Source organism: Mugil cephalus, chromosome 3 (genome assembly GCF_022458985.1).
Source record: "Mugil cephalus isolate CIBA_MC_2020 chromosome 3, CIBA_Mcephalus_1.1, whole genome shotgun sequence".
In the NCBI taxonomy this organism is placed as follows: Eukaryota; Metazoa; Chordata; class Actinopteri; order Mugiliformes; family Mugilidae; genus Mugil; species Mugil cephalus.
The window spans coordinates 25,926,184-25,953,402 of record NC_061772.1 but is presented as its reverse complement, the minus strand read 5'-3'; the positions used below and the strand labels follow the sequence as shown (position 1 = coordinate 25,953,402).

Here is a 27,219-nt window from a genome sequence, read left to right as displayed (position 1 = left end):
ACACTTTGCTGACACAACAAACTCACGAATCATTTACAAAACACTGATTCACCCTGGTGTGTTTTATTTTAATCTGGCTTCTCTTTCATTGAAACTCATACGGTGAACAGCGAAGATCACCGCCAACGTTCCACTTTGGACCTTTAAAAATCGTGTTTTCATTGAATTCTTTCAAACTCAGCTGTAACATTTCTGTCACACCAGAATCATTCTTGCCAAAATAATTTGCTGGTGTGGACGAGGAGCACTTTAAAACCTACCGGTGTTTTCAGCCGCTGGAATGCAAAAAAACTGTTTATGGGAAATGGAACGAAAGGACTGAAGAAAGGAGAAATGGAACATGGACACAGATTGCACAAGATTCAGGAAAAATGAAACAGAAAGAAAAGCAGGTCTAAAACTCATTTTTATTGTGAAATAGCGATTCCACTGAAGCATCACTAAGAAGAAAGTAAAAGCGCTTTTAGCACAAGGGATGTCCCTCAGCAGAGAATACGTGAACTGTTGTATGGTATTATTTATATTTTAAAGTAAAAACTGATTTTTAATGTTGAATTTAACAGCTTATATATATATATATATATAGATAGTGTTGGGTGGTAACTGTATAATAAATCTGATAATCTACCCAAACTCATTTTCCTCATTTTATTTATTATAATATAGTTTTTTAGCCACTCATATAGTCCTTATTTATACCAGAAGCGATACTCTGAAATCTACACAGCAGCCGTCAAACATTACTTTGACCATGCAACCTTTGTCCTGTTTGTTTATTTGTTTGACCTTAAATGAAGTGGATCACCCAGTTCTGGGTTAAACATTTTCATCCAACCTCTTTGTCAACTAATTACTAAATACTGGACACTTCTTTGAAGAATCCATGGGCAGTAGATCACATTTATATCAATTTTACGTTTTAAACGGGGTCAAGTTTGACCTGGATGACAAGAGGAAGGTTAATGCATCAGGTGCTACACTTGAGATTTTTATTTTTATTCGTTTTTTGGGTTTATTTCAGTCAAGTAGGCACACATCAATAAACACTATTATGTGTCCATCCACTCAAAATTTATTCTATTAATTCTATTCTAATTAGAATTTTCTTTTACTTCATGGATGCAAATCTTGGTAGCTGCAGTAGTGAATGTATTTCACACAAAAAAGCTGCTTTTAGACCAATCAGGCATAACATTATGACCTCATATCGCTTTCCAGAAGCGATATGAGGAAGGTGGTCATAATGTTATGGGGTGGGGGGTTACATGTAACCATGCACATAGATCAGGGGTGTCAAACACAAGGCCCGGGGGCCAAAACCGGCCCGCCAGAGGGTCCAATCTGGCCCGTGGGATGAATTTGCAAAAAAATTACACTGGAGATATTAGCTGAAAATCTTCACAGTTGTTCATTACATGTAGCGGTACTTTTTTTTGCACTAAAGCAAAAGGAAACATTTGGAGTTGTCGTTATTTACCAGGTTGTAAGCTATTGGGGGTAACTGGCCCGGCCCCACTTGAGGTAAAATTGGGCTGTATGTGTGGCCCCTGAACTAAAATGAGTTCGACACCCCTGACATAGATGAACGCCAGGTCTAAAAGTTTCCCAAAAAGCAGAACACTGCTTTTTTTGCAACAAAGATATTTTCCTGTCAGTGGTCATAATGTTATGCCTGATTTTTAATCCATACAGTGAAATGCGGCATTCTGCTTCTTTTTTAATTTTAGGTATATGAAATTAATTTAACATGCACATTTATTTTTTATTTTTGCTTTATCTGTGTGAAAATACAGTAAAGTGCATGGTGGTGGCCACCACTGCACATCTGGATCTAATTCGGTTGGTGTTAATTTTTTGATATATAGATGCATTTTTTTTTCTAGCGTGATGATGCACACACACACACTGAGGAGGAGGAGGAGGAGGAGGAGGAGGAGGAGAGGGAGGGATGAAGAGGTGTCTACTCTGCATCGTTTGAAACTCTCCTGCCATAGAGCAACTCCCCCCTCCAGCAGCAGCAGAGGAGGCGTGCAGCGTCTCTCCGGTGCCTCTTCTCCACGGAGGACTTATCACGCCACACTTCCACACTTTCAGCCCCGGACACACCGCTATGCAGAGGACGGAGCTCGGTTAATTCTTCCGCGTCCGTCGTGAGCGGCGTTTTTTTGTTTGTTTTTGTTTTTTTTTTATGTTTTAGGGGTTTTGTTTTTTTTTTTTTTGCACACCGACGCCGAGACACGGACACGGGAGCAGAGTCGGCTACGACGCGGGACAGGAGAAAGTTTGTCAAGCGTGGCGCAAAAAAAAAAAAAAGGGGGCAAAAAACCAAGCCAAAAAATACACACAGCAATTGAACAATGCGGTTGACCCCGACTAAGATCCTTCCACCGGCCGCCCTCCTCGTCCTGCTGGCCGTCCGCTGGTCCCTCTGCAGTAAGTAAACAATCACATGCTAGGCGGCTAGCTGGCTGCTTAACCCTTTACAAGGGGGTGTTCGATGCCACTATTCGTTCCTTTCGATTCGATACTAACGCTAATAACTCGATACCCGATATCGATACTTTTTTGATACCTATTTGTGTATATGAAAATTATGACTTTTACAGTGAACATTTGTGAATGTAAATGTGAAAAAAATATAAGAATTAAACAAGCTGACTGTTTTTTTTGATATCAGAGCAATTGAAGATAATCTTTGCGAATCAGCAACTGAAAAAATCTGACTTTGATATAATTCTTTTTGGACCAGATGGAGTGATCTTCAGCTTAAAACTTGACACAGCTTTGACGACAAAGGTCTCATTCTCCATTCTCTATTATTATCGATTTATGTGCCTCCGTTGCGGAGATCTGTCCGTCTCTCTCATGCTTTTTATTTCACATTTTTGGATTGTCATTGAAGTATTAGTAATATTTCTTGTGAAAGTGGACTCAGTATCGGTATTTAGATGCGAGGGTCGATTGCAAAAAGCATGTCTCTAGATTGGAAGTATCAGTATTTCTGGATCGATACGCGCATCCCTACCCTTTATGGGGCAAGGAACCATATTTGGTAACTTCAGCACATTTTTAAATTGCATCCCGGTGTATCCTCTCAGTGAGGTTTAGAAGCATGTGGTTCACCCGCAGCCAGTCAGCAAAGCTCAAGGAAACATCCTCATGTCAAATGTGGTCTGCGAGATCCACCTCTGCACGAAAGCCGAACATAACTACTTTATTAGGTGCCATGAAGAAGTGACCTGATGTTGTCTAATGTGATAATGTTGACACGTGCCTGAATCAGCCCTTACATTTGTTTACGACTTCAGAGCAAGGAACCATGAATGTTAACTTCATTGATCTTTATGTTCTACGCGGAAGTTAATTAGATTTCACTAGAGTAAGCAAGTCTATTCATATCCTTGTAGTAACACTTCAGGGCTGACATTTAGAATTTCAATGAGTGCCCTATAAAGGGTTAACACCCTCTTTTTTTTTTGACGTTTGGCTGATGATGATACACTGTCTAGGTTATTAACACTGTTGACAGTTTCACAGAGGGCTTGTTTCGCAACCCTATTTTTTTTTCCCCCCCGTTGCCAACGCATTACTCAACTCCAAAGAGTCGTCTGACCTCTCCGTGCTCCTGTAGACTAATCAACTTGTTGATTTCCCCCTGTTTCTAGTTTCATTGTCGCCGCAAGAGGCGAGCCAGTTCCTGAGCAGACACAGGAGGGCGAATCAAGTCTTCGAGGAGACGAAGCAAGGGCACTTGGAGAGGGAGTGCGTGGAGGAGAAGTGCAGCAAAGAGGAGGCCAGAGAAGTGTTTGAGAACGACCCGGAGACGGTGAGCGTGTGTTAAATGGATGACAAAAAACAAATTGTATTTTCTGTCAAGGTCACGTGCAGTTAAACCTCAGACTAAGTGAAAACAGCCTTCGTCCGCCCAAGGTTGTTTACATCCCGGTCACACTGACTGTAAACTGATGACTATGAAGTGACAAGTAGACTAATGATTCATTGTTTGGTCTGATTCTGTTCATGCTCCAATAAGTCTTTTATGCTGATGGCTGTCGGGACGCATAACGTACCCCATGTCAAGGACGTGGCCTTTGCTTTCTGTCTCTTTGTTTGTGTCTGTGGGGAGATACTGAGTCAGAGTCCCCGAGCTGTGCAGCTTTGCAAAGACACTTGAGTGTTTTGCATTTGCTGAAAAAAAAAAGTTTGGCTCCGCTTCGGCCGCTGCCAAATGCCAAACACCTGGATAGCTTTTTTTCCCTCCGCGGCTCTTCTCTAGCATGCATGAGTGATGCAACATGTGACAATTCAACGCAGCCCAAGCCAACGCGCACGTTGCTGCTCTGATCCGCACATTCCTACAGTCATTTCTTTCCCTTTGACATTTAACAACAAACAACGTGGTACGGTCCAGGAAACGTTTTCCCGTGGATTAGTTTCTCTTGTGAAGTCATTAATGCACAACCCATGTGAACGCATAAGCCCGTTGAACGCGTCCCGCTACATGTGACGAATGTGCAAAACGAGTGGCAGAGATTTGAAAAAGCCTGACGTGTCTAAAAAAAACTTGGGCTGAGAGAATTTGCACCTTCTGATGAAGATCTAGAGCAGATTATGCGCAAATCCCCTTTAAAATGTCGGGAGATTTGTACTGGGACGTTTAAGGTTTGATGCTGTGAATGAGGCAATCAGTGACTCAGAGGTTAGTTGGGAGATTAGTCAAACGGAGACAGACGTAGAAGCTGAAGGACTGATGGAGGTTAAATGGAGCTGAGCTGGGGGTGGGGTGGTGGGTGGGAGGGGGGGGGCTTTAGTTGTTAAGGTGAAGTTCGTGACGTTTGATTCACTCTTCAGTCTTGCGTGGCTGTAGTTTCCTAAAAAATGTCGTGACACAAAGCTGCAGTCTCATTCATAGCTGCATTATTCATTCTCCATGTGCCCATCTCTGACTCTGCACTTTCTCCTGCTGCAGCTTTTCTGGCTCTGCAGGGAAAGGGAACAGGAGAGAATGTGGGGGGGGTTCCTCTGTTCTCATAATTGCCCTTGTGTGTGACATGTGATGGGTCACCTCTAAAGACGTTGTCACGACGTTTAGGGTCAAGTTTTATTGCATCTAACTTTGGAAACGATGAAGCTTTATCTCGAGTTCTTACCAGACCTTTGCATGATTATTATTCCCTCTTTATAAGACTGCATTCAGCTAGTAAAGCCTGCTGCATCTGTCGCCTACTGCAGCTACTAAAGCCGGCCCTTTTTCATTAGTATATCTCCTGAAATTCTGACCTACATGTGGAGGAGTGCTGCAGCCAAGAGGCGGGAGGGATGCTGCTAATATCAGGAATGCAGAGAATTCTCAGGAAGCCCCTGGCAAAGGGCTGCGCCTATTAGACAGATCAGAGCTGATCTCAGAGATCACGCTGTAATCGCTCGTACACAGACCACAGATTTGACGATTAAGAACACGCGCAGACAGCTATTATAAAAGACTGTGTTGAGGATTAATGTGTGAACCCCCTGTTTAAGCGTTTATTTAGATTAGAATATCCTGTTTAGACTTTTGTTTATGCGCCTAAGTAACTCAACTCTCTCTGTTTTTCCATCTCTTCCCCCTGATTCAGGACTACTTCTATCCCAAGTATGTAGGTAAGCTATCGTTCTATCTAAAAACCCTTCACATCTGCTTAACTGGGACAACCTGACTGATTATATGTGTTTTTTTGTCTTTTCTTTAGCCTGCATGGATAAGTTTGGAGGTTCTGAAAAGAAAAAGCAGGATCTGATCACATGTGTCCACAGTAAGTGTTTTACCCGTTGCTTATCGAGCCTTTCCTCATCCCTCCTTCTTCCTCCGTTCACTGGGCAAAATATTACTACATCTAGAGTGTTGCAGGTTTTGTGCTGCACTGCAGCATCGTTGCTCTGCATTGCACACGGGACAATCTCTCCGATTTAAAAAATGTAGTCAAAGGGAAGATGCGCCGAAATTCCCTCGGTCGGCTTTTTGCAGCGTGACGCATCCGACCAAACCTCGTCGTCTCCTGTGTGCGTGAGCGCAGGTATCTATGAGTAACATTGCAGCATTTTGGCCACGGCGATGCTGCACACCGGTGAATGAGTGACACACCCCTTCAGTCGTCACACACACGCTTACTCACTCGTCTCACTCGACTGCGCCAGCTTCTTCGTGAGTCTCCTCAGCGGAGGAGTGACGCAATAAAAAAAAAAAAAAGAAAGAAAGAAAAAGAGCTGATGTGATTGGAGCATAGGATTTCTGCTGCATCAGGATACAAGAGGCCGGTACCGACCCGGCTTTACTGCTATTGGCTGAGAGATCTCTGGGTTTCCATGACTCAGCTGCAGCATCGTGGCACTTAAAGATACGGTAGTGCTTTTTTTTTTTTCACCAGCTGTCAGCACAGCATCTCTTTCTCACCATTGCTCCGTCCGTCTCATCCTTTTTCTTTGCTGTCTCAGTGCAGTCTGGGTGGTGCACCGGTACCAAAGCAGGCGATGGCCATTTATGGAATTAGTGGATACACATACTGTACTGCTTATTATATTATCCTATACCGTTATACTTATTTTAAGCACACCACACTGCCCTGCTTCTGTCTGTTCAGTCTGCAGTGCACTCTTTTATGAATGAATTGAGAAGCATATTGCTATAAAACACTCTGTAGGATACACACTATGTCACAGGATGTTTCTAAAATGGGGGCAGCACAGTGTGTGCTTTATTACACAAGTTTAATTCTGCTTGCTAGGGGTGTGTATTGGCAAGGACTTTGCAATACGTACCACGATACCTGAGTCATGATATGATACATTATTGCGATATTATGAGATTGCGATCTATTGCAATATTCCACATACTTCACTGAGAAAGTTGTGTTTGTGCAGATCAGATGATAGTGATAATTCATTGGACAAACTCAGTCAAAAACATACTGTTATATTAATCCATTTCCAATTTATCGTACTTGTAGAGAAAAAGTGGTGACTTTTTCTTTTAAAATCAATATTAAGACATTCAAAGTTGATATTGTATCAGAAGAAAACATATCAAAATATACTACGATATTGATATTTTTCCCCACTTCTACTCCTTGCTGTTAAGGGACCACTGAAATCTAAAGCACAGGAAACAGTGAACCTGCTGTGGTTACCCCAGCTTTGCTAATGGATGGCAAATTATCAATATCAAGGAGCCAGGGTTCACTTGGGTTGGAGTAATGTCAGATGCCTTGTGCCTTGTTATATTTAAAATTTTACTCATGTGTCTGATCTAAGCTCTTCTGTAAAGTGTTAATAGTCAGTTTAATCATGGCAGATGTTTTTATAAAGGTTAAATTAAGCCTTTATCTGTTCAAAACTGTCCAGTAATGGACACAGTTAACCATCGCACACAGGGATCAGTGAGCAGTGCTATTTGCTGTCCAATACAATAAGAAGACCGAGTGTGATGGGCCAACTTGAAGGTTTTTATTGTTTTAACTTACTGTCTGTCCCACTCAGGATTAATGGATTGCTGGGCTCATCCGTTTCTTGGAAGCCATACATTAATTTGACGATTAGACAATTGACTGTCTGCATTCAGCGTCGTCTGCATGAGAAAGCTGACTGAGCACCTGCATGCACTTTAAATGGATGATAAAAGAAGTTTAACACATCTGGAGCCTTTAATAAGCAAAAACCAACAGTAACATTGTGTCTGTGTGTAGCTCAGATTTAATGTCAAAGTGGGTCCGTGTAGATAATCCTTTCTAAAATATCCCGTGAAGGTGCTAATGTGGACATATTCGTGTATCACATATAGTATTAGAGTGCAGTTTTGTTCTTTTATCACCCAGTAGTGATGTGTGGATCGATGCTGGAATATCGATACTTCCGATACCTGGTATTTATGCTCAAAAATCCATTCTCAGGATGATGAGGAGAGGAGAGGGTCACAATTAAGATGCCGGTTTTCATTTTATAGTAGTTCTTAGTGAAATTTATTTCAATGGTCTTGTTATTTTACTCCTTTTTTGTCCTCTGTTTTTTCTTTTTGTTTGGCTATATAGTAAATTAGGCCACTACTTCAATATACTTTTAAACAGGTTAAAATAAATAACTACATTTCTCTTATGTCTTGTATTCTTTATGAAGCTATGATTTGAAATACACTACTTTTTTTTAGGTTTGCCAGACACATTAGGGTGTATTTACACAAAGCAGTGGTATCGAATCGGTATCGCCGATACCAGAGTGAATTAGGTATCGGATTGGAAATGAAATCGGTGGTGTCAAACATCACTATCATCCAGAAGTAATTGACCTGTTTTTCAGCAGCTTCTCACATGTGAGCTTTTCTCTCTTTGTCTTTCTCTCTTGCTGCTTTCGTTTTTTTCCAGACACTGTCCTTTCCTGTCTTTCTCTGAACTCCCAACTCTAACATGCCCAGACTTGTCAGGCGCTCAAACGCCACTTCAACGAAAAAGAAACTGCGTGCGGAGAGAAAACACTTGGCGTGAAAAAGAACTGAGGCTTAAGTGAAAATATTCAATAGAAGAGTGGAACGCAACTCAAAAGGAAGAGAAAGTTATATATTAATCTGATCCATTTATTGAGAGGTGGAGGACAGGTACGCTGGGAAGGACTGAATTAGGGCATCTCCAGAAGGAGAGCTTAGACAGCATGAGGCTATTTATATTGAACCCCTGATATATGAAACATGAAGAGATGCCCTTCCTGTGTCGGTCACGGTGTACAGTTACACCCACTTTGTCTGAGTTGCACAGATTTGATTTTTAAAGCACTGATAACTTTTCTTTCTAACCTCTGTCTTTGCTCCCACTTCAAAGATATCCCAGACCAGTGCTCTCCCAATCCCTGCAACGTCAGAGGTATGGTGCGCTGCGAGGACAAGAAGGGCGACTTCCTGTGTCACTGCTTTACAGGCTGGACAGGAGCCAGATGTGAGAAAGGTACTGTCATCACTGTGGAAGGAGAGAATGTGTGGTTGGACGCGGTGTACCAGACCTCGGCAGAGGTTGAGTTTTTGCAGAGTCACATCCAGCGCATCTGCAAAGATGTCATCGCTGTGACCTTGATTCTGACAGACAGCTCTGGCCTGGCTTTCCATCTCGTCAGTTTATCATTTATATCCTAAATAATACCATTAAATATCATTTAACTTGTGACATTGAATGACTAAACATCACAATAGTAGTAGGGAGTAAAAGTAGAGGCCATGCATTGACGTCACTTCCGCCCCAAGGCCACGCCCCCCCCTGAGTGGCTAAAACAGTGAAATGCGACGCTACATACAGTGAAACCGGGCGGAAAAATGTGGATTATCAGATCAAATTAAGGACAATTAGACTCGACAGCGATCCATACGAACTAGTATGGATTTGAAAAAGTGGATTAGCCCCAGTTTCACTTAGTTTAAGTTAGTTTTACGTCATTTCAGTTGTGATAAATGAAGCTAAATAAAAGATGCTAACGCTAAGAGCTTTACTGAGAAGCAACGTTAGCCACACGATACTGTAGCATCCGACCGGACATTAAGAGGATGACGAGGAGTGAGCGCAAGTATTCTGTTTATTATTTTATTGTTGTTAATTGTTGGAACTGAAATAGTTACTGTAACTACGCCACTGAACCGCAACACCAGGTTTCTGTGTCTGGATTCCAGTTGTTTCTTCGTAATGCAGCGATACATTTACTTCTCTTTTCTTTAGCAGTCGGACATATCTGTAAAAATATATCTCTGACTCTCTGTTATCTCACTCCTCACCCTTTTTTTTTTTAAATTCATTTTACAATTTTGACGCTATTAAAGCCTCTGATTCAAACTAATGCGGCTAATCTCCATCTTCAACCGTCACTTTTTGCCGCTCAGCGGCCGTAACCATGGAGACTTCAGCTAGCTGTGACGTCACGTAAATACATCGATATTTCAATTCCCATATTACTGTATATATTTAAATGTATATCAGACACCTCTTTAACATAAATATAATATGTACATATTTACAGACAAAAGAAAATAAATCATTTTGTTTTATTTACTAAAAAAAATCAATATAAACACAAACGTTCCCAAATCTGAATGAAAAGTGAGCAGAAAGACGAATAATCTTATATAATCTGTCCCTTTACCCCAAGAATCAATTTACTTAATTTAAAAAACAACATAGTAAGCAGCAACATGAAGATAATAATAAAATGAAATGAAATAAAATAGCTGTTGGCTAACATACAATTCCTTCATACAAACAAAACGGAAAAAAATGAAACGTTTGTAGACATTTCATGACCACACAACGAGTATAACAATCAAATTAACATGTTTCATTAAATTTTTTTAACATACTGACCTTAATTGCTCATTTAAATGTAAACTTTCAATCAGATTCATTAGTTTCTTTGTTCCTTTCACAGAAACACAACCTCCCATAAGTTTAGTCCTGAATGTGTGTGAATGTGACTAAATGAACCCGGTGATCTTCGAAGCACCCAGCCCGTTCCACAGCTGCACATATAGAAATACAAAACTTTTTTTAAATATGTGCAGACGCAAACAAGAACTTCAGTTTGTGGTGCGTCTGTGTCACATTTACGCTCGGCTTTTATTGTCAGAATGCATGCGCTGCTGTTGTTAATAACGTGTGAATGGTGCGTCGGGGTCAATGTGAACTGCATTTACTGGAACCGAGGTCACTGGGTCCACAACGGGAATCCATGTCCCTCAAAGGTCAAAGCTAGTTACTGTATATAGATGGCAGAGGAGGAAAATGGAGCGGCCACTAAAGCAGATAAACAGGAACAGTAAAGTAAGTTATACACAAAAAAGGGAGTGTTTGTCTGATTTATGGCACAGCTTCTATTGCACACATTTCCACTGTGACTCATCCTGCCACCTTACTGAGAGAGGAAAACCAACACAGACTCGGTTTGACTCGGACCGAGCCTTTTCCACTTGACGACCGCGCTCCTCCTAAACATTCGGCTGCAACACTTGGACACAGCGCGCCCGGTTATTTCGACGGCAGTAAACAAAAGCACACTTAAGTGAAACTGTATCAAAGTGGACGTTCATACTGTTCATACGGCTGTTACACTTTAAAAAATCAGTTACAGTAAATGAGTCCAGTGAATGAATTCATTCGGGAACTGTTCACACGAGCCAGCCTGGCCTCATGCTGCACACACACACACAAACACACGCACACAAACACACACGCAGACATGATGCCGTTTTTCCTGCGTTCACGTTGCTTCCATCCCGCTTGCAGATGTCGATGAGTGCAGCAAGAGAAATGGAGGGTGTGACCACGAGTGCAACAACACTATGGGAAGTTACCGCTGCTCCTGTCGCCAAGGCTACGTGTTGGAGGGACGCCACACGTGTAACGGTAATTCACGAGATAATCTAACATCTGGAGTCACAACGGTGACAGTAAATCAGGGGTCTGCAACGTTTCTCAGACCATGGACCTTTAAACTGATGGAGAGATTAAGTAGGGACCCCCTGCCTGTTATATATGTTCTATATTAAACTCAGCCTATAGTAGGTAGTATTCGTGTAAGTGTTTCTTTAGTTGCACTTCTAATTTAGCATATGCATGTGTAAAAATGTGTATTTGTTAATTAGCCCTTATAATAGTTATGGATGTATGTGTAGTATTGGTTGATGTTTTTCATTAAATTGAGGTGATTTAGGCTGATTTGAAGGCGGGAGAACATGACTCTGATGATGATTCGGTGCTTGTGGGAGATAATAGGAGCTCAGTAGGTAGAGAGGTTAGCGGTTCAATCCCCAGACTGCACCACATGCCGAAGTGTCCTTGAGCAAGACACTGAACCTCTATGACTGTAAAGTGCTTTGAGTACCAATAGGTAGAAAAGTGCTATATAAAAGCAAGGCTGTTTATTATTTACCATTACCAATAGATACCATAGTGTTAATTACCGAGCTAACGAATGCTAACATGAGAGAACCTGACTGCAGACGTCTCGAAACTCTGCTTCCCAAAGTTATTTGCTGCTTTCGCCACCGACTTAAGGTAAAAAGAAAAAAAAACATCCGACAAAACTAGTGATGCAGTTAAGTCATCACTAGTGCTATTGAGACTTTTCACCCCGACCCCTGAACGTCACTCAACCTGGGCAGACGCACAAATATTCACTGTGGTCACATGATGAAAAGCAGCTTTTTTATAGGATGTTTGTCTTGTTCTCTAATACAAATAATTTGTTCAAAATAAGTATTTGAAATAAGCAAACGCTGTTTGTACCTTTCTGAATTCGACTCCACCCCTAAAATATACATTGTTGTCATTGTATCATTATGTATTCAGTATTATACTGTCCATTTGCTACTAATTCGTGTTAATGTATATTCAAAGAAATTTAAATTTAAGTTAAAAAAAATATATATAAAAAATGTTTAATCAACGAAAGATTTTGCGACACTTGGTGTGGATCTTCTCGTGTAGTTTGTGCAGGTAATGTTGTGTAATTGTTTCTAATTAACTTTTCATTATTTAGGTCATGATGGATTTGTGGCTGAGGCACCTCTTATAACTCAGCGTTAGTGTTGTTCCACTGGGTTGTTGTGTGATATAATTACATCTGTAGAGCCAGATTTCCAGATTAAATGGCTTACGGCCGCACAAATTCATGTTACGCAAACAATCCTTTTGTAAACCCTCAGCAACTTATTCATAGTTCATATTTCCTTCTCGTTTAATGGCTCCCAAAAGTGTTCTCTGTAAATATTTATTTTATTGTCAGTGTAACTTAAGTGGTCCAAGAATCATCTATGGTTAATTCTCCAAATGTGATGTTGTCAAACACTGTCGTACAATTAACCCGTTTTTTTTGTCATTTTAGTTTTGCTTCAGCAGATTCATTCATGTTCCGTTCCCACTCCTCAAACCGTTTTTGTGTCTTTCAGATGTGGACGAGTGTGAGGACAAGAGCGTGTGCGGGACGGCGCGATGCGAGAACAACCAGGGCGGCTACGACTGCTTGTGCGACGCCGGCTACGTGTACGACAACGAAACCAAGAGCTGCGTCGGTGAGTGCGTTAAAAACCGCCACGCACGCGAATGAATGAAGCACGTACTGTAGTTTCAGTACGGTTTGACTGCGGGAGCAGCTTTAGTCTCAGCAGGACTTGATGCAGCTGCGTTGTGGGGTCGGGGAAGGAATGCAGAGGTCACCATCAACTCGTGGGTAATCTGGATTCATGTCCTGAGAAAAATTCACCTTTGGAGGCTTCACGTCTATAAATACGACAAAATAGACTCAGTGATGTTAAAACGCACTACACAAAATATAAGCAAAGGTTTGTTAGCATCAGTTAGCACTCAAATCTCAAGGACTATGGTCAAGAACTACAGATATAAATACAAATGTGCACTTACACCAATCCGCCACAACATTAAAACCACCTACAGGGGAATATGAATAACATTTCAACCATCTTGTGACAATTCAGGGTTCTGCAGGGAAGCTTTTGGACCTGGCATTTATTCATGTGGATGTTACTTAGATTTGTAGCGCCCACCTAGACCAGACCAGGCACCCCCCACCCCATAGCAACGACACTCTTTGACACAGACACACACACAACAATGGTTTAGGAACAACTCAAAGAACAAAAAAACAAAGTGTTGACATGGCCTTCACCTTCACAACATCCCAAACTGATTTAGTATCTGAAAGATGATCCGCAGAGGCCCCTCCCCTCAACCCATAGGACCCAAATCCTCCCCATTAACAACGTTGTGTAGCCTCACACCAGAGGACACCCTCAGAAGGCCCATGTCCGTTCCCTGGTGAGTCTCAACTGTTTTGGAGGCAGTCATAATGTTATGGCTGTTTGTCCAAAACAGTTTTGGAGGCTTTTTAGAAAACAGGTGGTCGAACAAAACTGTTGAAAACAACTTGGGAAATAAATTCAGACTCGTATCAAAGCCATTAATCCCCCCGTGTGTCTTTTTTAGCTTTGCAGTGGAAAACCAGACTTTTCATAACCTCAGCGTCCCTCCTCAGAGAGTTAACGCTCGTTACGGCCGCTCTCTTTATGGCCATGTAAGGTCATATATGAAGCAGGAGATACCACCCAGTCAACGTCAAAGCCCACTTGACTCGAGTGTTGTTTACATTCCCTGATATGTTGACCGGGATTTTTCTTTTCTCATGGATTCTTGTGGAACAATTTTTTATTTTTTTTTGAAAACATGTTTCGACTATTTCCTGCTCTGATGTGACTCTGATAACCTCGTACACTCTCTTGCTTCCCTGTAATCCCCCCGTCGTCTAATCGTCATTTCGATCTCATCTCTGTATTTGATTCCTCTTAACCATTCAGACGTCGATGAGTGTGAGGCGGGGGTGTGCGCAGAGGAGTGTCTGAACACTGCAGGTAGTTTCCTTTGCTTCTGTGATGGTCGTCAGGGCATGAAGCTGGCGCAGGACCGCAGGAGCTGTAAGGTGAAATACATTAACTGATTACACATGCACATACATACATGTAGTTTTTTTTTTTGTATGACTCAGTTTGCAGCCTTTATAATTGTTCTCTTAAGGTGGTGGTTGTGTGTCTGTCCTCCCCTCCAGCCTATGACTCCCTGCATGTCACCGTCCCTGAAGAGGAACGATCGCTCGCTGTATCTGGGCCGAATGTTCAGCGGCGTGCCGGTGGTCAGGCTGCGTTTTCGCCGCAAGGTTCACACAGGGTGAGAAAACGTGTTTAAAAATAACTTACTTGATATAAGCAGCTTCTAGTTGACTTTAACTGTTGTGTTGACGCAGGGGTCTCACGTTTTGAATTTAGCTTGGAGTGAGATTTTTTTGCTTGGGACTATAATAAAATAATAATAACAATAATAATAATAATAATAAATTAAATGATGAAGTGATTACGAGATGACAGACTTCCACTTCTTCTTTGAGGGATGCATGTTTTCACGTATTTGTGGAAGCTTTCCTATTTCACCTGGCAACAACATATACTATTTTCTGATTGGCCGATTGGTCGCTGACGTTTTCTGATTGGTCGCTAATTGAAGCAGAGCAGCCTGCCTTTGCCTCACGTATTCATAGATTACTAATCTCTTTTAAAGTCTATGTGCGGTGGGTTTTTATCATTTTTCAGCTTGAGCAATATCATATGTGGCGTGAGTGAAATTTAGTCACTCACCGTATTGCCCCAGAGTTGGAGAAGTGAGAAAAATCATCTTTAAATTGGTCCAATCGGTTGCCAGTCAGCCTGTCCTTCGCAAAACTGAAAAATAAACTCAAGAATTTTCCTGCATTAACTGCATTGACGTTTGTACTTGATGTGAAGTAATTAGGAAAATGACTGACAACACTACATTACAACGTCTATGCTAAGCTTTTTCTCACCTCCAGGTCTGAGTGAGTGAGTTCAGAAAGCTGCAGTTCTTCAAGTGGCCACTTGAGGCTCCAAAAAGGAGCAAATCCCCATTGACCCCCATGTTAAAAAAGCCCAACTTTACAGCATTATTAAACATGTTTACAGCCTGGTACAACAAATGATTTTGATCTCAGTAGTTTATTTCGCTTTTCATGACAACTGTTGAGTTGGGTGGGCGGGTCTCAACGTCCAGGCTGCTTTAGCTCCGCCCATATTTGGAGTTTCTTCATCCAGCCCACTGCAGGCTTCATTTTTGAGGTTAAGAATCCAGTAGATGACGTCATGATGGGTTTGTCCATAGTATAAACAGTCAGTGGGGAATATAGTTATTAAATTTCACACAGGGGTGGTTCATCCCTTTAAGTAGGCGAACATGGATGAAAGATGAAAATGCCGCCAACTTTATTGTGAGCGCCGAGATAAAATGCACTGGTTGTTAAAAGGGATTTTCTGTTTCCCACCTCCCTCACTTCATCCGTCGCTGCTCCCCGAACTTCCTAGATTTTCAGCAGAATTCGACTTCCGCACCTACGACAAAGAGGGGGTGATCTTCTTCGCCGGAGGTCATCTGAACAGCTCCTGGATCGTGCTGGCGATGCACAAAGGGAAGCTGGAGCTGCAGCTGAAGTACGGGACGGTCAGCAGAGTCACGAGCAGCGGACCCATCGTCAACGACGGCCACTGGAGAAAGGTCGGAGGTTTTCTGTCGGCTGTCGCGGGCTGGGATGGGGCTGACGCTAGCGGTGGTAACCAGACCAGAAAGCAACATAGGTTATCAGTGCCACTGATAACATTTAACAAGACATACTAAGGAGTGAAGTGCAATACGAATAATATAAACAAGAAATAATAAGGAACAAAACAGAAAAAATAAATAAAAATAAAAAAAAATAGTGATAAGTTTATGTAGAATAGACAAAAAATAATAAACTATTGAAAAAGAAACGTAGAAAAAGTACATAAATGATAATAAGAATGTTTTTAGTCAGGTTGAGGGCTGAAAGGCACCGAATGTAAGGCTCTAAGAAGTAAAGGGGTCCACGTTGAATTTTTAATTAGCCACTTTTTCACCTGCATGGATGGAAGTGAACCTTCAAAGCGGTTCAAAGTTTGGCTGCACTTCGCATCAAAAGATGCAGACTCTGCAACCTGCAATAAGTGCTGGAAGGAGACATTGTGAAAAAGGAGGTAACACCTCCGATTTTTTTAAACGTCTGAGGACACTTGGCAATAAAGTCGATTCTGATTCGGATGCATAGCATTTTATTTATTTTTTTTTAAAGAAAGCGTCTTTATGTCTTTATGTAATTATGTTTTGTTTTGTATTTATATCATCTAAATTAATATTTCTGTTTAACTTGCACGTCACAAAATGCCTCAAAAAATAAAAAGGCACCATTTTTTGGACAGAGTTTGTATGTTTTTTTTAATTCTTTATGAAGCGACTGTCTCAAAAGTATCGAATAAAACCTTAAACCTTACCCACCTCTAGTCACAGGCAACTTCAGCAATATCAGCTTGGTGTTACCTTGAAAAAGTAATCAGATTACTGATTACCCCTTTAAAACGTTGATTTCAAAAGTAATTAAGTTAGATTACCCCCCACCAATTAATAAATAAATAAATAAATATAAATAAACTCCATGTACAACTTCTTCAACTCCAAAGTCTTGTCTTGTAGAGAATTTTCTGCCTCCACTGTTGTTTACGTTTGTGTCACTGTGTGGTATCACATGTGAGTTCTCCTCATACCGACAACATGACTTGTTGCATACGTGACGTCTCGCAAGAAGAAAGCAACAATATGAAAGTAATAAACTGGAATAATTAATAAGGAGTTACTGTTATCAGCTGCCTGGAAGCTCCTTAAATGACTCTCTCTTTTTTATCTCAGATATCTGTGGAGGAGCAGGGCCGGAGCCTGGTCATCAAGATCGACAGGGAGGCCGTGATGAAGATCGCTGTGAACGGTGACCTGTTCACGCTCAACAAGGGGATGCACGAGCTGAACCTCACCGTGGGGGGGGTCCCCTTCAAAGAGGACGGCCTCGTCAATCAGGTGTCTGTTTGTATGTGCTTGTGTATCTTCTTTGAAAATGCACTAAAAGTACGTTTCTATTTACGCATTACACAACTGTCACTGCTTCGTCACGTGAAAAAGGTGAACCCCCGTCTGGACGGCTGCATGAGGGACTGGAGCTGGCTCACGGGCGAAGACACCTCCATCCAGGAAACCATTCGCGCCAACGAGAACATGCAGTGTTTCAGCTCGGAGGAGCCCGGAGCGTATTTCCCCGGCACCGGCTTCGCTCTCTTCAACATCAGCTATGGTGCAGAAATTAATTAAATTAATTAAGTTGTGTATTTTTACACAAATTCAAAATTAGCAGAGGAGAAAAAAAGTCCAAGCAAATGTTAACTTCCGGTTAGAGAACAGCTGATTGGGGGGAACAAGCTATTTGGGTTGATTAGACATTTTTTATACATATTTTTTTTAATTTTCCCCTAAAAATTTCAATTTCTCTAAATGCACATTAACACGAATCCGACATATTTTAGTAAAGGAAAATAAATGGTGGCAAAAGACGTTATCTTTCAGTCAGCTAAACAGGAGCAGTCACATTTAGACCTGTCAATCTAAGCCTCCCCTGGTCACAGTAGGCCCCGCCCCCTACCGCTGCTGAGCCAATCACAAGGTCGCATGTTACACACTGACTCTGGTCACTGGCCAAAGTCATTCTAGTCATTCAGTGCCCAGGTGAAATCCACACTGCAACAATTGCAGCTATATATAAATATATGTATATATGATTATTTGAACCTGTGTATTATTTTTACAGAAAAACGTTGAAGACCTCTGAGCTACACTGAATGCAATAAGATCTACTGAGAACACAAAGTCCATATTTCCAGATATTGTTAGTGAAACTAACTTTAAAGTAATATAATGCCTTTACAATAGTAGTAATATAGTGATATTATGATGTAGCTAATTACTTTGAAATTTCAGTAGCAAGTAATAAGTGATGCATTATGTTTTTGACGTAAGTTGCCCAACACTGTTGTTTGTGTTTGTGTGTGTTATGCAAAGCACGTTTGGTGGTGGTGGGGGGGGGGGATCTTACATAACTTCCTGAAGGAGTTAGTCACAATTTGTTTGGATAACTGTGACTTTCGATGTTTTTCTCAACTCTTCATTTTTGTTTATGATGAGGTTTATCACCCGCTCGTCTCCTCCTTCTTCTCCAGAATCACAGAACCTGAGCGTCGCGTTGACCCTGCGTCCGGTTTCCGGCATCGGGGTTTTGTTTGCTCTCGTTTACCAGGACAGAGTCCCCCTCTCCGTCTCTCTGTCCGACTACAATCCCCTAACGGACGAGTGGCGAGACGTGAGTGGAACCACGAGCGTTATCCGTTCACGTATATCCGGGCGTTTGATATGAAAACTTACTCCTTCTTGTGTGTGTGTGTGTGTGTGTCTTCAGTTTGTCCTGGTGTCTGTGGGCAACGTCGTCATCGCCAGCTCTCCTGTGCCCACGTGCGACGGTCGGAGTCACAAAATCGAGGTGGTGATATCAGGCAACCAGACGCTACTGTCGGTCGACTACGCGCTCGGACGGAGCGAAGACGCAGAAGTTCCTACGGACCTCCTGTCGCAGTCCACCACCTTTATAGGAGGCCTCCCTGGTGAGGAGACTCACTTATGTTATAACACCTTTGTCTATGTACAGTACACTTAAGGGAGGAAACTCAGCTCACTTCCATGTACTTAAAGTCAGGTATTTTCCCCAAAAAATAAAACTTTGATGTAAATGTACTTTATTTCTAACAACCCTTTGCTTTACAAAGGCTCATACAACAATTAAAAACACACCAGAAAACAAGCACATGAATTAAAAACAAGGATGGAGGAGGATAAACAAGGAGGATAAAGTAAAATAGAGTAAAATAGAGAGGACAGAGTAAAATAAAACAAGAAAGAAAATGATAGTTGAAATGAATTTGACTCGAAAAGGCTTCATTTAAGAAATGTCATAAAGTAATTTCAGAAAAATATCTCCAGTATACGCAAACTTTTATTTTATTTCTATATCAGTATCACATTTTTTTCTCCAGTATTGACATTCAGTTGACTGGAGGCCAACGTAATGCCATTGATTAGCTAAAGAATCTAAAGAAAAGTAGAAAATATCTGCTTGGAGTTGAACTAGTTTCATCTGGTTTCATGGATAAATACAGCTGAGTGTCATCTGCGTAGCACTGGAAGTTTACGCTGTGCTTTCTAATAATATTGCTTAAGGGAAACATGCATAGTGTGAATAATATTGGTCCTAGAACAGAACCCTGAGGAACTCCATAGCTTACTATGTCACATATATATATATACACTAGTCTAATGCACTTCCTTTAATCTTTGATCACAGTGAGACGCAATGAGACATCTGCTTCAGAAATCTAAAGTTCTGACTGTATTAATTTAAAAAAAAAAAAGTCTAAGTGATTAATTTAATTTAATTTAATCATTGAGTGAGAAGTTTTATTGTCATTGCCTGGTAAAAACACAACAAAATGCAGTTCTCTGGTTTCGGTAGCAATACAAATAAAAACTATAGCAGCAATACACAATTAAAAAAAAAATATTTTTCTTTCTTTTATTTATTTATTTGTTGCTTGTTTCTTAGTCCTGCTGCATTTTTGTGTTATTACTGTGAATGTAGTTTAGTTTTTGTGTATATCTGAACTAGAATATAATAATCGTATCTGTTGAATGAACAAAAATCTACAATATAGACAAAGTAAAAGCCCAGAGTAGCGCACAAACATGACTGTAAAAACACGTGCGCTGCTCTCATTTCACATTTGTTTCTGTATATATTCGGTCTATATTTGTCACGTTTGCTCCCACTGGTTCCTGAGTAAACAAACCGTGACTCCAGTTGTTGTGTGTTGACTCACGTGTCGTTCGTTCGTCCCTTCCTTCCCCTTTCAGACGTCCCTCTGGTGTCCACGCCGGTGTCGGCTCCCTACAGCGGCTGCATGGAGGTCAGTGTGAACGGGCAGCGCCTGGACCTGGACCAGGCCGTCCACAAGCACAACGACATCCGCTCGCACTCCTGCCCCCTGCTGGACTCCTCCAACCAGTGACCGGCGATTCCACAAAGCAGTTCACTGAGGCAATGGGAATGACATCCAATAAAAAAATAATAATTATATATATATTAAAAAAAAAATTAAAAAAAGCTCTGGCAAGTTGGGGAGGGAGGAGTTTTAGGATTAGATTATAACTAAAAAAAAAGCAGTTATCACGGTGCATTAGCTCAGACGCACCCTCTCGTCCTTTTACTGTTGTCTCACAATTACGTCCGTCAATGAGCAACATCCCCATGTTCTAAAAAAAAAAAAAAAAAAGGATGTGGGAGCTGCATGACATTGCCTCAAAAACTGCCCATCGTGTCACAATCCTCGTAAAAAGGCCGAACCCGGATCCTGTTTTTAAAAAAATGCAGATCGACTGCAGCCTTTTCAGGCAGGGTGGGGGTGACTCCCTTATATCCAGCTCACCTAAAGATCACATTCACAAAGCTTGAAATGATCAAGTTATAAATCAAGTGAAAGGAAAAAAATATACATATATATGTTTATGTATAGGGACCAGATAAATAGTCCTACATGAGCAGCCCTACTCAGAGAAAATATGCCAACAGGTGCTCAGATTAACCTCGAGTTACCTCGGGTTATTCGACTGGGGGCTGATAAATCGCGTTCGCCCCCAACGAGCTGCATCCCCCTCCTCCCCCTTCTCCTCCCTCCTCAGGTGGAGGCGTGGTGTTAGGCACGTCTTTGTGTTCAATACAAAAAGCTTGCACATCGTCGCAGGCGGTCGCGCGCGCACACGGGGGAAAAAAAAAAAAAAAAAAAAAGCCATTCAACCCCCCCCTCGACTAAAGAAGCGCAACCGCGTCCGCCTGCGACCTTTAAAAAAACTCAACCATGTGCCTACTTAAACAACCACCAACGCAAAACTTTGCCGTCAAGCTTCCCTTCCGCTCCCGGACGCCAAGATGCAGTACTGTAACAACCCGACAAAAAACAAAACACTTAACCCCCAGCGATCGCCGCCGTTGAAAAGTCACTGTTCAAGAGCTGACTAACACTAACACCAGATAACGTCTTCTGTCCCTCAAACGTCACAGTCACAGTTAACGGCTGCCATGAACCAACCTGATGATGATGATGATGATGATGATGGTAACGGATTAGCCACAGAAGCACAGGGAGACAGGAAGCACTGCATCGACCGCACCACACAAGCTACTGAGAATAAAAAAAAAAAAAAAAGAGAGAGTGCGCTGTATTATACTGAATATGTAAATAATGTGACTGTACAATGCTTTATGAAAAAAGAACAGGAAGCAAAATACTACCTTATGTTCCCTGGGAGATTTCTGCACATTTGAGTTGATCCAAAGTTAAAAGAAAAAGTCTCTCAACTTCTTCTTCTTCTTCATCTGCTATTTTGTTATTATTATTATTATTATTATAATTATTATTTTTATTTTTTTAGTAGAATGACAAATCTGTGATTCCTTTTCCCCCAAAGTGAGAGACCGTCGAGAGCAATAGCCAGGGATCAAAGTAGCAACAACCTTTTTAGGGACTTAATTTTATTTTCTAGGTGCTTATTCAAAAACACAAACAAAAACAAAAAGAAGAATGTCGTCGGAGCGTCTGTGATTGAGAATGCCAAAAGGGCTCCAGTGTGGTTTGACTTCCTTTGTAATGTATCATTTTATAGTTTTCTTGATGAATGAATGCCTGAAATCTAAGAGCTCGACTCATTATTGTTCATTTTTATTTTTTATCACGTGTTGTATCTTGGAACTTCTCTATAGTTTTTATTTTTCACTGTAACTGCCAGTATGTGTACAATGCTGAGAGGAGTCTGCCTTTTGAGTTTTAACTTCACTCATCAGTGAAAATCCTATTTAAAAAAAAAAATAAAATAAAAGCAGCTGTATGAACATTATAGAGTATTTTCAAAAAAAAAAAAAACTATTTGTTCACTGTGTGGTTTCTGTTAGATACACTTCACTGTCTGTTCCTCACCAGCCACATGTTCTGCTAGAAATAATAAAAAAAAAAGTCAAAACTAGATTATTATACACTGTAAAAACTGTTGCTTAGACTCAACTAAAAACACAAATAAGGCAACATTTTCAAACCACTTTTTGCAAGTTTAGTGAACTTCTTGATATTTTGAGTTTGGAAAAATCAGGATTATTAATTTAACTGCTAGAGTCTACAAGAAAAAAATTGTGTTCAACAACCAGACTTGTCAAGTTTCCAAGTGGCCTCTTTGGCTCTAAATGAACCAGTTTTTGTTTTTATTAGGAACATCTGTAGGTGGTGAACCCACAGATGTTCACATTAACCTTGGTGGTGTCTTGTTCTTCACAATTAATGGTCCAGGTTTTAACCTCAGCAGGAGAAGCAACATGTTCTTCTGTTATATATTTTAACTCTTCACATTTTCACAAATAACACAAAAAATAACATGACAAAACAAATCAATGATACAAAAAGTGGGCGCTTATCTCAGCCTTAAAACACGACAAGAAAACAAATAAATCTATGTAGCGTACCATTTTTATATGAGCTGTCAAAGATGCATTTACATGATTTAACCCTCAGGCAACTTTAGGGCCATTTTTGTCCATTTTCCTTTTTCTTTTTTACTGCCATTTTTGGGTGTGTTGGTGCATATGGCACAATAAAAAAATAATAATAATAATTCTAATAGGTCAACAGAACACAACAAAAAAATATACTACTACTACTAAAACATCCATGTTCAAAAATTGCTATAAAACTTAATTTTTCAGATTTTTTCTACATAAATCTCATTTGAGCACTTTGCAAATTTACCAAAAATTCTATCATTTTGAGGAATTTTAACCCTGTAAATTCCAGTTTAATTTCTGGAAGTCACTGTTTTTTTCATATATATATTTTAAATTATTAGTTTTTTGTGTAGCATCAGATTTAAAACTTACTACCCACCTTGTAACCTTAGTGCACAAAAATTTCCCATTGACTTCCATCATGACTACATTTTATGATTTCTCAGCCACGACACAGTAAAATTATTCATTCTTCAATATTAGGTTTTCATTTATGAGAAAAATAGACAAAGAAAATAAAAACACGGGCCACTTATCTCACTGCACTTCACTGTGAAGAAAATCCAACAGTTTGTGTCAGTTAAGTTTTTATAGCAGTATTTGGAGATGGATGTTTTTGTCCGCTGAGGTTTGGTTAAATATGGTGGACAAATTTTAAGAATTTTAGGGTTTTGTATCCTTTTCTAGATAGTTTCTGATTTTTTCTACATAAATCTCTTAAACCACTTCAGCACTTTACGAATCTACCAAACATTCAGTCACATGGAGGAATTTAAACCCCTTTAATTCCAGTTTCATTACTTGAAGTCACTAATTTTTTTACATGAAACATTAGCTATATTTCATAAAACTCATGTTGGGTGGCTGGGGCATTTTTGTTTTCAGATCCGTCTTGGGCATGAACAAGATCATCTAAAATGTTGAGTTAATCGCATTATTAGTTTTTGAATAGCATCAGATTTTTAAAAAATTCCCATTGACTTTCATTATAACTAAATATTTTTTAATCTCTCAGCCGTAACACAATAAAATCATGCATTCTGCAATATTAGGGTTTAATTTATGAGGTAAATGGTCAAATTTGTGATTTTTTAGTGTTCAACACTAAAATGAGCCATTTCCCCATTATAGGCATAAAATGTTGGTTATTTCATTCGTTTTTGTGCTTGTGTTATTGAGCTTTGCAGGTTATTATGTTAAAGGTTATACAAGTTAAAAAAAATCAAGAATGAACCTGCACGCTCCGTTTATAACCATCTACATTATCACACACTTGGGAAACAGTTTAGTTTAAAGAAAGTCTGTTTAACTTTGGCTGCTGTTGCCTCAATAAACACAGGTCACTGAACCAGTGTGTGTTAATACAGAGATGTAAAGTACTGCACATAAACTAAACACCAGGCAGAGACAGACCGGAGCAGAGTGTACTGAGTTTATTGCTGATGATTTAAACACGATTATGTCCTTTTTTTTTAATTTTTTTTTTCAAAAATATACACAGCCTCACTTTTAATATGAAACGATCCGGTCGGTATCAGTCGTAGGAGTCGAACTTGTGATGCCTTTAAATGCCCTTTAAAGGAAAAGTTTAACATGTTCAGGAAATGTGTTTGCTCTCTTTTCTCTGGCTTCGTCTGTAAAATATAAAACTGTAAGTTTTTTGTATGGATGTGATGCGTTTCTGAGTTTTAAAGGTCAACAGATTTTTACATTTTTATGCTAAGCTAAGAGGCTGCTGAAGCTACTGAAGCTTCCAAAATATTGAATTCTTCCTTTAAATTGTTTGTTTGTTTGTAAAAGCCCTTACTCCACACGCATGAATGTAATGTATGAACTTCTTACAGGTGCTAGTTGAACATTATTACACAACAGCAGCAGCAGCAGCAGCAGCAGCAGCTACACAAACCCTCCCCTACAGCAGTTTACATGCATCATCAATAACACACACATTGACTGTAAAGTGCACATTAAATAATCCACACAAATCAATTGACAACAACAACAACAACAACATCAGTGCCATTTACTCTCCACTTCACATTTAGAGAAAAAGCCCTTTTAATTGCACGTACAGCGGAGAGTGTAGTGAGACGATGCAACAAATCCTGTAAATAATCCCGTCTGAAAGGATTTAACCTCCTGTTATGTTCGGGGTCGATTTGACTCCATTTAATGTCTCTAAATATATGATTTACATATTTATTTGTTTGATATTTAGTGACTTTTCCCTATTTAACGGGGACATGGATACGAGCCCTGACATACTTTATTATTCTTGATAACAGTTGTAATATTTTTCATTATAGATAACAAGAATATAAACACAGAAATGATATAAAGACGTATAAACATTTCTTTTTCCAATTTAAGATCAATCTTGAGATTGATTTTCTGGATGTATTTGTAGGAAAGGTGGGTTTTGTTTTTATTTAAAGAGCTATTTAGACAGTCAACAAACAAACATAAAGTATCTGACACATAAACTTGAGATTTTTTCATATATATATATAATTTTAATCATTTTTGGGGGTTTAAATTGCTAAAAGATAGATAAAAAGTGTTGGTAAAGGGAGGGTAGGTAACTACTAGACGGTCAAGTGTACAACAATACACTTACTATACAATTTATATATATATATGTGTGTGTGTGTGTGTAGGGAATACGCCCGCATCCAAAGGCCAGCTTTAGGTTTAAAGGAAGAGTGTGACATTTTAGGGTAAAATGTGCTTATTCACTTCAGTTTTTTTTTTAATCTTGTCCCGATTTGTTTCCCCTGCTTCCAGTCTTTATGCTAAGCTAAGCTAACCAGCTGCCGGCTGTAGCAACATCTCGATAAAGGAAGTGAATAAGCATATTCCTTTAAATAAATAAATAAATAAATACGCAGGGAACAGCTTACTCACGTCTACACAATCACACGACTTAAATCTATAAATATGCGTCTGTTCAGATCAACGTTAATCAGCAGGTTTGTGACGCTCTCATTTAGTGGTTTTTTCTTTCTGCGAGGTCAACCTACGAAATGTCTTGTGCTACTGTCGGACCAGGTGGAAAACATCATCCTCATCCTCCTCCTCCTCCTCCGAGGGGCCTCAACAGGCGTAAGGCGGAGGTTTCTCAAAGGGGCCGTAGGAAGAGGCGTAGAGGACGGGGGCGTTGGGGGTCAGCATGTAGCCTCCTGGGTCCTGGTTCCCGGCTCCCTGGTTCTGAGGCTGGGTCGGGACCTGGGGGGGCTGCTGGTTCTGGGTCTCCTCGGACGGGCAAGAGCTGGAGGCCGGGCCTCCTTCGGGGATCATCTGGGGGGTAGCAGGTGCCTGGTAGTTGCTGTTGTGCTGTGGGGGGAGGAGGAGAGACGGGGGAGAGACGGGGGAGGTTACGTCGGTATGTGGAGACCAAGCCAAATATGACTGAGAATAATTCATGTGAAATCTGGTTTTCATTTTATTCTGTGTGTGGTTCTTGGGTAACAGACACAGATAAATATCAGCAAAGCTATTTAACCCCTTACACACATTGAGATACTTGGAAATATATGGTTCCATGCCCGAAAGTGATAAACAAATGTAAACGTGTTTAGAGCATTTGAACACAATTCAGACATTTGTCGACATATTCACATAAGACAACGTTAGAACACTTCTTCATGGTACCTAATGAAGTAGTTACACTCAGCTTTCATGCAGAGGTGGACCCTGAACGCCACATTTGACCTGAGGATGTTTCCTTGATCTTCTCTGATCGGCTGATGCATTTTATAATGTGTGTCGAAGTTACCATATTTGGTTCCTTGCCCAATAAAGGGTTGATAATCGATCTCTGAGAGATGAATTTGAAATAAAACAACAGCTCATCTCACATTTTACCTCATGGCACCTGTTTGTAAAACATAAATCAGACATTCCTGTTTTCAACATGTTCTCTCAAAAAAAAAAAGGCCAGGAGAAGTCATAAACGAATGCTACTGGGTATGTTTAAGGTGTTAGCATGCTAACTAGCCAAATAAAAACTCCAAAGTACAGCTAATGTTAACAAGGATGTCGTGACTTTTAGTCAAACTATTGAGTCCCTTGTTTTCTCTTCTCATCTCATCTTCCGCTTAATAG

General features: G+C 40.4%; 2 protein-coding genes across 3 annotated transcripts in view; one reads left to right on the top strand and one right to left on the bottom strand.

Annotated features, from left to right (window-relative positions):
• Window positions 1-1,985: 1,985 nt before the first annotated feature.
• Window positions 1,986-22,262, top strand: gas6 (growth arrest-specific 6). The gene is made up of 15 exons (XM_047580630.1): window positions 1,986-2,433; window positions 3,666-3,826; window positions 5,616-5,640; window positions 5,730-5,792; window positions 8,841-8,963; window positions 11,280-11,399; window positions 12,944-13,066; window positions 14,366-14,487; window positions 14,614-14,732; window positions 15,935-16,124; window positions 17,328-17,492; window positions 17,595-17,763; window positions 18,683-18,822; window positions 18,919-19,120; window positions 20,424-22,262. The coding sequence occupies exons 1-15, from the start codon at window positions 2,358-2,360 to the stop codon at window positions 20,576-20,578; spliced, it is 1,953 nt and encodes a 650-aa protein (XP_047436586.1). The 5' UTR covers window positions 1,986-2,357; the 3' UTR covers window positions 20,579-22,262.
• Window positions 20,713-27,219, bottom strand: part of LOC125005338 (transmembrane protein 255B) — a 22,386-nt gene continuing 15,879 nt past the window's right edge. For both annotated transcript variants that reach the window (XM_047580631.1, XM_047580632.1), the window contains exon 9: window positions 20,713-26,448. In XM_047580631.1, coding sequence (XP_047436587.1) covers window positions 26,209-26,448 — 240 coding nt within the window. In that variant the 3' untranslated portion in view covers window positions 20,713-26,208. The remainder of the gene's footprint in view (window positions 26,449-27,219) is intronic.

Bases quoted from the DNA above. Each gene is read 5' to 3' on its own strand.
- gas6 (XM_047580630.1), top strand. From the start codon at position 2,358: ATGCGGTTGACCCCGACTAAGATCCTTCCACCGGCCGCCCTCCTCGTC. The intron at 16,125-17,327 runs GTCGGAGGTTTT...TTTTTATCTCAG, and splicing joins ACGACGGCCACTGGAGAAAG to ATATCTGTGGAGGAGCAGGG. The intron at 17,764-18,682 runs GTGCAGAAATTA...CTTCTTCTCCAG, and splicing joins TCTCTTCAACATCAGCTATG to AATCACAGAACCTGAGCGTC.